Source organism: Leptosomus discolor, chromosome 6, assembly GCF_034619465.1.
Source record: "Leptosomus discolor isolate bLepDis1 chromosome 6, bLepDis1.hap2, whole genome shotgun sequence".
Lineage (NCBI taxonomy): Eukaryota > Metazoa > Chordata > Aves > Leptosomiformes > Leptosomidae > Leptosomus > Leptosomus discolor.
This window is the reverse complement of record NC_141396.1, coordinates 58,383,546-58,396,261: the sequence shown is the minus strand read 5'-3', so window position 1 is coordinate 58,396,261 and position 12,716 is coordinate 58,383,546. Positions and strand designations below refer to the sequence as shown.

General features: G+C 43.8%; 1 protein-coding gene across 1 annotated transcript in view; it reads right to left on the bottom strand.

Annotated features, from left to right (window-relative positions):
- Nucleotides 1-12,331, bottom strand: part of PAXIP1 (PAX interacting protein 1) — a 36,141-nt gene extending 23,810 nt beyond the window's left edge. The window contains exons 1-3 of the mRNA XM_086467331.1: nt 12,245-12,331; nt 6,699-6,833; nt 4,673-4,716 (exon numbers count right to left, since the gene is read on the bottom strand). Of these exons, the coding sequence (XP_086323457.1) occupies nt 4,673-4,716; nt 6,699-6,833; nt 12,245-12,331 (266 nt within the window). The remainder of the gene's footprint in view (nt 1-4,672; nt 4,717-6,698; nt 6,834-12,244) is intronic.
- Between the last annotated feature and the right edge of the window lie 385 nt (nt 12,332-12,716).

Here is a 12,716-nt window from a genome sequence, read left to right as displayed (position 1 = left end):
ACAGTTTCCTAGCATACAGCATGGTTATTAAGTCCACAAAAGGTGCTGAAACAACAAACGTATCAAGGAACAAGCTCATATATCAAGAAAAACACAAACAAAGTAATTATTAGAGAGATTATCTGCAAACAGTAGTAGGCAAGTCAGTATAAGCAAGTGCCCAATCTTCCAGAGCTGATTTTTCTCCTACAGAGATACAACCCTGCACTGGAAGTTGGCTATGCAACAGATACGGGCAGGGGAGTGCAGTCTAGGAGCTACTGCAAAACACAAACTGAGGTAACATCACACTGGGATGTAAAACCAGAAGTTTTCCACCATGCTTTCAAAATTCAAGATCTCTGGTAGTAATGCATATTTGTTTTCAGATGCATGAAAGAGATAAATGAAGCAGTATGTAAAAAAGAGCAGGAAAAATTTTTACAGACCTAGTAAATATGACTTACAAGAAGAAACTGAAAGACCAGAATTGATGTGATTCAGAAGCTAAGACAACACATATTCAAATCTTTTAAAGGCTGCCAAATGAAAAGAGATGTAGTTTGTCCTCCCTCTTCAGAGTGGCTTGGATAAATCAAAACAAGGTTATGTTTTAAGACTGCAGCATGCTAATGGGGTTAAACTCCAGCATCACAATAGCGAGGCAGTGCAAGTTGACCGAGGCAGTGCAAGTTGACCCGGGAGACTATGGAATCCCCACTACGGGAGGGGCCTTGTGAAACAGGAGAGAGAACGGTGTGACAGAAGTGACCTGGGGAAGACAGATGGACCATCTGACTTCTGTAATTTCCCTCCCTTTTCTACACTTTCACATGATTTTGTGTTTAAGATACATGCACATCTTGTCGGAAAATATGACTACAGAAACAGAATTATAGAATCATTTAGGTTGGAAAAGACCTTTAAGATCATCAATTCCAACCATTAACCTAACATTGCCAAGTCCACCACTAAACCATGTCCCTAAGAACCACATCTACACGTCTTTTAAATACCTCCAGGGATGGTGACTCCACCACCTCCCTGGGCAGCCTGTGCCAATCCCTGGCAACTCTTTTGGGGAAGAAATTCTTCTTAATATCCAATCTAAACCTCTCCTGATGTAACTTGAGGCCATTTCCTCTTGTCCTGTTGCTTGTTACTTGGGAGAAAAGAGCAACACTCACTTCACTATAACCTGCTTTCATCAGGTACTTGTAGAGCAATAAGGTCTCCCCTCAGCTTCCTTTTCTCCAGGCTAAACCACCCCAGTTCTCTCAGCCACTCCTCATACTCGTTCTCCAGACCCTTCACCAGCTTCGCTGCCCTTCTCTGGACACGCTCCAGCACCTCAATGTCCTTCTTGCAGTGAGGGGCCCAAAACTGCACTCAGCATTCGAGGGGTGGCCTTATCAGTGCCGAGTACAGGGGCACGATCACCTCCCTGTTCCTGCTGGCCACGCTACTGCTGATACACATGTGCATTGCGTTAAAAGAACACACTGAGATTTCTGAAATGAAACAAAATTATCTTCCCCCTGCTGTTGACAGACCCATCAGCAATACTTAAATTCTGAGACCCAGGAGAGGCAACACACAGCAAGCTGACAACAAAGCCCAAAGCACTTTAAAACTTAAGAACAGATTACTGCCATTATCCAGAATACTCCAAGAAGTTCAAGTTTGATGACCATCCTAAATTTCACTGTGTTGCTCAGTATCCCATATGAGGTAGAGATTCAGTACTGAATCTTTCAGAAGTGTACAGTTGTCTGCTCCCTGACTGAACATCTGTTCCTAGCGCACAAAGCAGCAAGAGCTCAGTATTTAGCTTTTAAGAGGTCCATCAGTTGGACTGCAGCTTGCACTCTCTAAAAAATAGGAGCAAAATAGACCCTCTTAAAACAGTTACAAGCAGCACAATGATAATGTCCCAAGCGAGTCTGAAAAACAAAATAAGAGGGAACACAACAAAAATCACTTTTTTTTCCTCCCAGCAACAAAAATTCAGAAGTGCTCTGACCCTCTTTCATCTGTACAAGACCATGGGAAATCAAACCCCTCCTCATTCTTCCTTCTGCTGCTATCAGAACAATTAAGAAAGAAATCACCAGCCCTCTTTATGGCCTTATAATTGAGGTTTTCACACACAAAATTGTCCTTCCTTCTTCCAAAGGCTGCTTCCCGCTTCATTTTTCTGTTGCTTCCCTTCAGCTGCAGGTTAGTCAGATTTTGGAAGATCAGTTAGCAGGGAACAAGAGAACACTGCCTTCTGAAGTTCCCCCTGGTGAAAATAACTTTCATAGTGGAATGTTAAAATATATTTATAAGAAACAGGCAAAATTATTATGCTTTTATATTGTATTAAATCTTTCTACATTGAACTTCACCTTTAACAACTGACAGGCAAATGTCCATCAAATAAGTACTGGAATTGGTAAGCCAACATAAAGTCTTTAAGGGTCCTATTAGATCCATAGATCTAACTGACAAAAGATGTTTCTAAGGATTTGTTTCTTCAGAAATTCAATGACCACTTTGAGCATCACATCTCCAAATTAAAACATAAACAACAAAAATGTAGGATCTCAAACCTCTACCTAAACGGGGTCCAAAACCAATCAACTGGAAAAAGTAAGCTATGCCTATTAACTACTGTATTTTTTTCATTATGGTAGCACCTAAAACCCTAATGAAAGGCCGGATGCCACTGCACTAGGAGTCATAAAGAGACTGAAAACAGAACAAAGTTAAGACTTAACAACCCATTTTAGTGAGCACTGTAAGGCTCAGAATAAAATCTAAAACCACCAGGTTCTAAGGACATGAAGTGCTAGAAAGAATAAAGGCAAGGGTCCACGGAGACATTTATTGCTGAAGGTGTACAAAACCTCCTTCTTCCGTGCAACTCAAGAATACGATACGACTGAGACCTGCTCTTTTCATTCCTGTACACCCGCAATAAAGACTTCCTGAGCAATAGCCATTGAGGGCTACGTTCACGCATTTATTGCTACAATTTAGTTACGGACTGCATCACTCAGTGGCTTTATCTGTCCATTTCTCTTCTGAGTATGTAACAACATCAGCTCTTAAGAGTAGTACCCTTTTAAGAACCCCTGGTTTCAGAGAGAAGACCAATTTTCTAATAGCGTAACTTCTCCACAGGAAAGAACCACACTAATAATGCAATGCTAGATTACTTGAGCCTGAAAATGTAGGTAATTGCAAGCTATTTTATTATTTTTTCGACCAGTCCTCAGGAACAGGGAGAAGGTTTACAGATGTGTGACACACACAACTATACGCTCCCCTCCTGATGATGAAAGGATGATAAACACATTGATTATTTCCAGATGCAAAAGCCAAAAATCGCCAGCCTATATCACATCACAATAATCAAATTACTTTTCATACAGGAGCAGCTCTGCTAATTTGGATTTTGCCACGTAACGTTTGGTGCAATTTTTTCCATTTGGAAGCAAAGTCACTCATGGAAAACTTTCTTCTGCTGCAGTCAGACAACTGACCATGACTATGGCAAGTGTTTCACACTAACTGCTGAATCCTGTCTGACCTCTTGATTATCGTGATCAAAACAGCTGCCAAGACCTCACTGTATCCTTTTATCCAATGAACTCAATGCCTTCTCTCCCAACAGTTCACTCCCTGAGCTGAATTCTCTTGGGGAAGCAGAGAATATACAGGCTATTTCCGAAATAGTCAAAACACAGTGAGATGCAAAGGCACATGCCTTGAAACACTGGGTATAAAACATGAATTCTAAATCACTGAAGCACATTAAGACCTGAATTGCTAATACAAACACCTGGATTCTTGCCTCTACCACTTCTTGTTTTCCATTACAGACGTGACCACCTGCTAACCTCATTCCAAAATGAGATCTCATGCCTGACAGCATACCTCCCTAGTCCTGGCGTTGTTCGTTGCAATCATCTGCTCATGTCTGTACTGAAATGTGTTGCTGTGCTTCAGCTTTTCCATACCCATAATCTTTATTGTGAATAGTCTAAGAAAAAGATGCATGAATTTTTCTCTATAACAAGAGCCATTGTCACCACTCCTATGAACCAAAGAAAAAATTGAGGGGAACATAAATAATGATGAAACAGTAATAACTGACAAGAAGAGGAAGGAATATGCCATCCATATACAAGAATATATGCTCCAAACATAGATCTATCCAAAGACAAACAACAAGGGTCTACCGAAGGCAAGGACAGACTATTCCAAAAATGGGAATACTAACACTATCTGTTTATAGTGTTACTTATAATACAGTGTTGATATGAGTTATTGTGTATTTATCCCTTAATTCTGCTTCTAGAAAAGGCAGAATAGGCCATTCTACTCTGAACCATCATTTGCCCCCTTACAGCATTTTTCCTGGCTCCTCACAGTTAATTATCAACTTCCAGATAAAATGTTTTGAGTCCATTGGTTGACAGTTTTCTTGCAAGTGCCTATTAACCATCCAAAATAGCCAGGGGGACTGGGAAACTGAAGTAAGACAAAGAAGCTCCAAACATGCTGCAATCTGGGCAGGCAAAACACATCCCATAATTAAAAAAATTTAGGCTGTACATACTTGAAACAGTCTCTAATCCCTGAATGGTATCCATTTTAACACGTTTCCTATAGAATTGATTCAAATTTGAACTTAAAAGGATACGGCAGAAGAGCTCCACAGCGAACAGACAAGATCACCCAGGAAGGCTGAAAAATAAAAACCACAAGACAATAAAAACCACAAGACATTAAAAACCTTGGTCTGCCTGTATGTAACATGAATTACCTTCCAAGTTCATACCATAGCTACTTTCAATACATATCTCCCAGCTTTGAAAGTCTAAGTGTTTCACAGACACTGTACTTAGGCCTTTACAAAAAAGACTGTTTCGACTTGTAGGAGTTAATACAAAGACTGCTCAAAGGTTGCGCAGCAATAGGAGAGCAAGACCCCTTTCTCTCGTCCTTCTATTGTGCCAGGAAAAACATTTATAGTATTTATTCATCCTCTCCCTTTTTTCACTTCTCCCTGCTCTAAAAAGCAAAACCAACCAAACAAAAAACCCTACAAAAACCCCACACCTTCCAGCCATCACCAAGGAGTCAGGAACTGTAACCTTACAGAGAAAGAAGTTCCTAAACACACAGCAATGCCAGCTGCTAAGCACACAGGTGATAGCCCCTAACTGACAGGATTCTGGGACAGGAGGGCTCAAAGGGAGAGAGGGAGGTGGTGGAAAATGGAGGAGATGTAGGACAATGGTCCCAAAACAGCATATAAGGAAGAAGAGGGAAAGAGTGGCATCACATTCAGTATGAAATTACTTTTCCTCAAAAAACAAACAAAAAATATATTGTGGTAACTTTGTTTTTGGTGTCCCAATTCTTGGTTGCTCTCTTTCCCTTACAAGAAGCCATACAAAAAAATGAACTAAAAAAATTTCATTCGTAACTCCTCAACCCTCTGCCAAAAAAAAAAAAAAGGGGGAGATTTTCCTCCCTCAAGTTTTTCTCTTCCTTATTCTCTCTAACAAGCTACCTTTGCCTCTGACTTCCATTCCCTTAAGATTTAGTCTAATTTTCTTGATTACAGATCATGCTGTGATGTTTTCAGGTCAAACTAAGTGACCTGACTGCAAGAGTTCCTCTTGTTTGGCAAATCAAAAAATTTAGCTAGTACCAGTTATAAAGAAAATTAAATTATTTAAGTAAATGGCACTATTAAGCAGAAAGCACTGTTAGGATGCTGATGTTCCTCCTTCACGTGAGAATGGCAGCAGTTGTCTTGTTTGTAAGATAAAAATTTTGCCACAAAACACTTCAGAAAAAGGAACCAAAACTTAATGAGCACACTCACTATAACCATAAGGTCTCCAACTGAGCACCTTTTATTTTTTGGAATTAAATCATACTTCTACACTGTCAGGTGAATTCTCATGACATAAGCTATCAAAATTCTCTACTGCTACCTGCAACCATAAGGAAAAAATAACTCGAAATCATGTACCCAAAGGTACTGGCAGTGAAATACTAGTGTTTTTTCTTCTAATCACTCTCCTGACTTGCAGGGTGACAAGTTCACATTTTCAAACTTGAAGCCCATAATCTCCCACTGGAAGAATAACCACTATTGCAAGATAGTAATAAAATATCAGTAATTTCAGTATGAGTAAGGAAAAAAAAAAATCTTGAAAAACTACAATCAAGAGAAAAAAATATAATCTCTTTTTCTACAAGGTCCTATTGTTTAAAATTAGCGTAGTACACATAGGCAGAATCAATAACATTATTTCACACCTTGCCAATTATACATGTTTAAAAAAAACCCTCAGCAGTCTACTCCTTAATTGAGGTTTTCCACTGCCAGAGGCCTGTAAGAACCTTCCCATCACAAACACTCCTGAAGTACAGCTAATAGGACACCATATCTCACAGATGACTGAAGGAAGAATTTGGAAAAAAACAGAACAGAAAATAAAAAAACCCAAACCACTGATAGATACACAGCCACAAGAGAAATGGGAGAACAGAATTATAATAGAAGTCTACAATAAAAGTTTGCATAACAAGAATAAAAGATTTTGAGAGACATGTTTCATATGGTCACCATCCAAACATGAGTGTTTTCTGTTACAATCATGAGGTATCCATGGCAGCACTTTGACACTATCATGGATGAGTTAATTCACCTTTACAACAGGGAGATCAAAAACTTCACGGGATTCTCCAACTTCTGGATTGTCCCCATCTTCTGAAATAATATGTGAAGCCAGGGCATTGTAAGAAACTTCCTTTGCTTTCCCAGCTTTCAGAAGTTGAATAACCTAAACCCAAAAGAGAACAGGGAGAAGTCAACAATTTTTAGCACCTTTTATTTGAGAAAAACGTTAATGCAAGAACACAGTAACATACGAGAGGAATGAATACGACCTTCCCTCTCGGTTGGCCTCCTGTAAGCAGCTAGCACTCTTTCTGAAGTTACCCAATGCATCCCATTTAAAACCTGACAGCCAATGCTTTACACCTCTGCCATATTTTAATCTTACAAGTTGAAGATTTACTTGCCCAACTGATTCGGGCTGGGGCAGAAATCTGGAAAATGTCAAAATTTTTCCAAAACATATACGCCTTAAAAAACATCTCGAAACAATCTTCTCTCAGGCAGGATAAGAAAACTCTTCTTCGTACTGTTTATTTTTGCATATGGCAGCTTTGGAAGTGTTTGAATATACTTTAAAAGAAAAGCTTGAACTTTAAAAAAGGTAACATTATAACTGTCCATAGCAGTCTTCAGAGGAATTCTTCCAGATTTGGCCAGTTATTTACTTGGATAGAGGGGAAAAAAATGATCATGCATTTTCTGTAAATGTTCATGTAACAGCTAAGAAAAGAATTCCACCTTCACCAAATGCATTTGGTTCAAATATTTCTAGATCAAATCAATATACCTCATCCCAGATCTTAAGAGTAAGTTTGAAGAAGCCATTCAGCTGCTCCAACAGTCTGGCCAGACAGAAGAACTAAGGAAAGAACAGGCCTAATACCCCCTTGGTATGAAAAAGGATCTGCAAGCAAAAAAAGTTGTAAGCACTGTCTTGAGAAGGGGAAAACATTCTAATAAAGAGTTGATGTATTGGGAAAAGAAGTGATGAAGGACTAACCGATTCAGAGAAGTAAGAAAGAGAAAAAAAAAGTAGGACACATGCCTGCTAAGTTACTACCTTGAAGAGCTGGATTGAAATGTCTCACTCGATCACTCTGTCCTCAGACAGTGCAAAACATCTCGCAACTCCCAAAGCACAAGTTACTCCTGTTGTTGCAAGGCCCACATAGAAGAGGCTGGTTTAGGAGTTCAGCAACCTCTCAGCTCAGTTGCAGAGATCTGTGTGAGGAATCCAGCCTTGCCCCTCAAAAACAAGACTCACTTTTATTTGAATAAAAGTAACAGAGAAGGTAGCGGGGTGAACAGGGGAGGAGAAGAAAAAAAGTTTTAAAACAGTAAGGTCTAGAGTTCAAATGTTAAAAATGCCAATTAAGATTATTTTTCCCTTTTTCCTTTTATTATTCAGAAATAAAGAAGAGTTCCACTTCATAATGATTTTGCAGAACCAAACTGGTACGATGTTCATCCCCCAAAACCTGCTAGGGACAGATGTCAACCCCTCAAAACCTGCTGGGGACACTCCCTTCATAACAGGACACTCTCCCCACAACAGGGAACAGCAGAGAGCAAGGCACCACACTCATCAAACAGAACAGGCAGTAACCGGTCCTTAAGCAATTGCTACCTACCCCGTACACGAAATAGGACAGAGAAGGCACTGAAAAAGAGCCCCTTTCGAAACATGGTGTCAGGCTATTATAAAGCACCTACGCCAAGCAGAAAAACAAGGATGGAAAAATCGCCACTCAGTGAGGAGACAACTTTGGCATTTCCTGACTGAAGTACTTTACTTGACAACTCTGTTTTCAAAAACAAAAATCAACTTTTTCTGCAGTGAATATGTGATATTATTAAATTAAAAAATATTTACTCTAAAATAACCAAGAAAATCAATCACGAGCTGCCCGTTCTTGGCACCACACAGTCAGGAACAGGCGAGAACGTTTCCAGTTCACACACCAACCTCCTAAATCAAGGGATACCTTCCTGCACGAAATCCAGTTAACAGCAAGGTAACACAAGATGCTGTAATTCCAGCAGGGAAAGCTAAATCAAAATAAAGCACTTTTGAAATGAGTTGGTATTTAAGAACAGCCCCACCACACAAGCTCCTTCTCCGGCACAGCTCTCTCTGGGTTACAAGCCCCAATCAGATGTTTATTTAAGGGAAAGCTAAAACCAGGAGTGAACGCAATGAAACCTGCACACCCAAATCGGACAGACAGCGTGAGAAAGGAGTTACAACTAATGAGCTGCAAGTACGAAAATTCCATTTTTTAATGGAAACAATGCTGCATTAAAGAGCTTGCCCTAAGAGCCTGCTTATGCAAAAAAAAGTTACACTAGTTTCAGGTAGTAAGTTTAAACACTATGAATAGGCTAAATCCTAACATCGTATGATTATTTAACGTGGTATGGAAAAGACTTTTCCTAATTTAGCTCATGCCAACCTCAAAACTCCTCTCAGAACACAACTTCTTCAGTTTAAGTAGTGCCTGGACTGAAAAGGTGTATTGGCACAACTGAAGAACTTCACCTATACGAGTATCAACCATACACCTGTAACTAGAAAAAAACAACGCTGAAGAGCCCTAATAGGAACATTGTACAAATCCTGCACTTTAGGCGTTAGCTTATATCCATTAAATGAAATTTCATTTTCTAGGGCACAGAAATTTTATCTTTGTTCTCTCCCATTAAAAATCTGTGTCGGAAGAAATAAGAGGAATAGTTCAAAACTAAGAAGTAAGACAATCAGCATTAAAAAAAATAAATAAACCAAGAGATAACCAGAAAACAAATATCCTGCTCAAGGTCCTTATGCTGCATTACCTTTTATCTCTTTCTGTACGAAATACGGATTTTAACTGCTGCTACCAAAGTGTGATGGTTTGGGTTTACATCTTTTAGGAAAGCAGGAAGTATTTATTAAAAAAAAAAAAGGTGACATCTACTCATCACCCCCTGTAAGGTGTGAGCAGCCAAGTGCTCATCTCAATGGAATGGATTTAAAGTTGTGAGCCAGCAGCCTAATTCTCCCTCGTTTGCCCAAGAACACCTAGGCACAATTCCAGACTTTTGTTTCCCTTCTGGTTTATGCTGCATATGTTTTAATAGGTAGTGGGTACGCAGTTATTCACCTGAATATATTCCTTTTTTTTTTTCTTCTTACTCTTGGATTTATTTTGATTAGAGTGCTCACTTGTGCTAGGCCTGTTTTAATATTTACTAAGATAACTGTTTTTCCACGAAACCACTTGGAAATCTAAGCTGATCGAAGTGTGCTCCTCCCCAAAGGATGAAGGAGGAAACTTCTTTTCAAAATCAATCTAGCATCCATTTGTATATGAAGAAGTAAAATGTACCAAATATATCTGTAATTTTGGTATTAGTAACGAACAACATTTCACTGTAAGAACTGTTTTTAAAAGCTGTTTGTGGAGTTCGATTTAGAATTTCTGCTTTCTGTCCTGGTTCAAAACACACCGGTAAATACTGCTCTTGTTCAGCTGCTCCCAGGGTACCACAGAGGGCACCTGCAGAAGGGAGGACAAAGGCACCACCAAGAGCTGACCCCAAGCTCAGCACAATGCGCTTCCTCGCTCCAACTCAGCTCCGTCCCAGGCAGGACTGTGCCCTCCCCGGTGCTCCGCGCTCCCAAGGGCTCACCAGCACAGGCACCAGCACAGGCACCAGCACAGACTGGAGCAAGCCCTGGTCTCCGCCTAACGCTATGCCTCACCAACCAGCCGCTTCAGAAACCAGAGCACACGGGGGGGAACAGCATTTAGACAGGCCAGCCAGCTGCCGAAACAACTCGGAGCCACAGGACTTCTCAATTTGGGCATCGCTCGTCATGAGAGAGTGGCTAAACAGCTCCCAGCACAACCTGATCTTGGAAGCAGCACGGCCAGCTCCGTGCAGTGCTGTGCCTGACCTCATCAACTCCGCCAGAGCCACCCTCGGTGTCTGCCTGCGACCCAGAGAAGTCATCTGCAAACAGAGGAGAATTTAGCGCACCTCACTTAGAGCAAATGAAAGCCTTAGGACAATGACACTAACTGCTAAGAAGAATAAAACTGAAGAAAGAGAACTAGCTGAAGGGAATGCTTGTTTACTCACTCTGTGGGAATACCGCTGATACTTGCCGTGTCAACATAGAACTAACTACTTGCCTTTTGGGACACTATTTATATGATAAATGATATACAAGAGTCCTATCGCCTTTTTGCACTCCTCCTCACACACATAATAATATTGCTGCTACAAGGGTCTTTTTAAACACAGGAACTGTTATTCAAGCTCGAACACACTGTCAAAAATTTTATGTCTAAAGACCTTGGGGGTTTTTTCCTGCTCTTTAACTCTATTCCTAGACTGCATTTCTTTTAGCATATAATCCTATTCCTATGAATAAAAACCACCTCAACAGGTCAGCACCTACAAGTTCACGTAAAGGCCTACAAGACTCAGTGAATGCCAGGACACAAGATTAAAGGAACCCAATGCTGAACTAAGATTCAACTACCGAAGAAGGAAAGACTTTCATTTCAGTGTGAAACATGTCCTAATGTTTGCACGAAGGTGCTGTCCTTAAGCTAGATCCGGTAGGCTTCAAACACTTGTCTAATTGGACATGCCACAGAAACTTTTCTTTAACCACCTTCAGCCAACGTGACTGGGTGTTATTAACTGTAAGGCCAACTGCATCATCTAGGGTACTGCCCCGGGCCAGAGCAGGCCAGCCTTGTCATCCAGGGTATCGCCCTAGGCCAGAGGGAGTTTGCCAGCACCTTCTGCTCCTCACCTCCTCCACATCAGGGCAGGGAACACATAGCGATGACCCCTCCAGCCACACCAGCCCCTCTGCGCACCCAACGGGTGCGGAAAAGTCCCGGGGAAGGCACCAGCGGTGCCGGGCTGCGCCCATCCCGCGAGGCTCACACCGAGCGGGACGGGACGGCCGGCCAAGCCCGCCTTCGTGAAGCCTCCCCCGCGCCCGCAGCGGCCTGTCACTGTCCCCGTCCTGAATCCGGATACAGCGACGGGGCGGGAACGGGCGGGGCTGGGGCTGGCACAGCGGAGGAGTCAGAGCGCGGCCCTGGCGGGGCAGCGGCGGTGCCCGTCGCGGCTCTGCCCGCCGTTCCTCCGCCTTCGGCGGAGGAGCGGCGGGCAGAGCCGCGACGGGCACCGCCGCTGCCCCGCCCGGCCCGGGCTGGAACAGGAAGTCCCTTCGCCCGCCCCTCCTCCGCTCAGGCGGCCACGGGGCCTGCGCGGCGGGGCCGCCGGCTCCCATGGCGGGTGGCGGCGCGCTGACCGCGGCCGTTACCGCCCGTTACCCCGCCCCACCCCCACCCCCCGAACACCCCGGGAGGCGGCGGGGCGCGTGCTGCGAAGAGGCGCGTGAGCCTCGAGCCCGCGCGGGAAGTGTCGGGGAAAGGGGGGGGGGGGGGGGGGGGGGGCGTGTGTGAACAGGAGCTGGACGATCCCACAGTGCCCCCCTCCTCGGGGGGGAGGGGGGGGGGTAGGAAGGAGCTGAGGGAAGGGGCGAGGGGGAGGGTGACCCGGTACCTTGGGGTCGATGTCTCCCACCACGAAGAACTTGACATCTTTGAACATCTCCTCCGGGACTTTCAGCTCCTCTTCGTCCGCCGACATGGTCCCGGCCGCCACCACCGCGGACCGCCCCCCCCGGCCCCGCGCCCCCTCCCCGATATCCCCCCGCGCTCACTGTGGAGAGCCGCCGGGGCCCGGGTCTCCCGTCCCCTCCCCCCGCCGAGCCGCCGAACCGCGCGAGCAAGGCGCGCGCTGCGGGACACACCATCCCCCGCCGGGACGCAGGGGGGGTGGAAGGGGGAGGGGAGAGCCGCCCGGGCAAAGCGGCTCCCCCCGCCCGATCAGCCACCCCCGCTGCCGCAGGACGGCGCCCGCTCCTGATCCACGGGCGCTATCTCTGCTCCTCCCCCTCCCTCCGAACCGAACCGGGAGCCAGCATCCGGGTCCGAACCTCCCCCCGTACGGAACGCAATGGACTCGCCCCGAA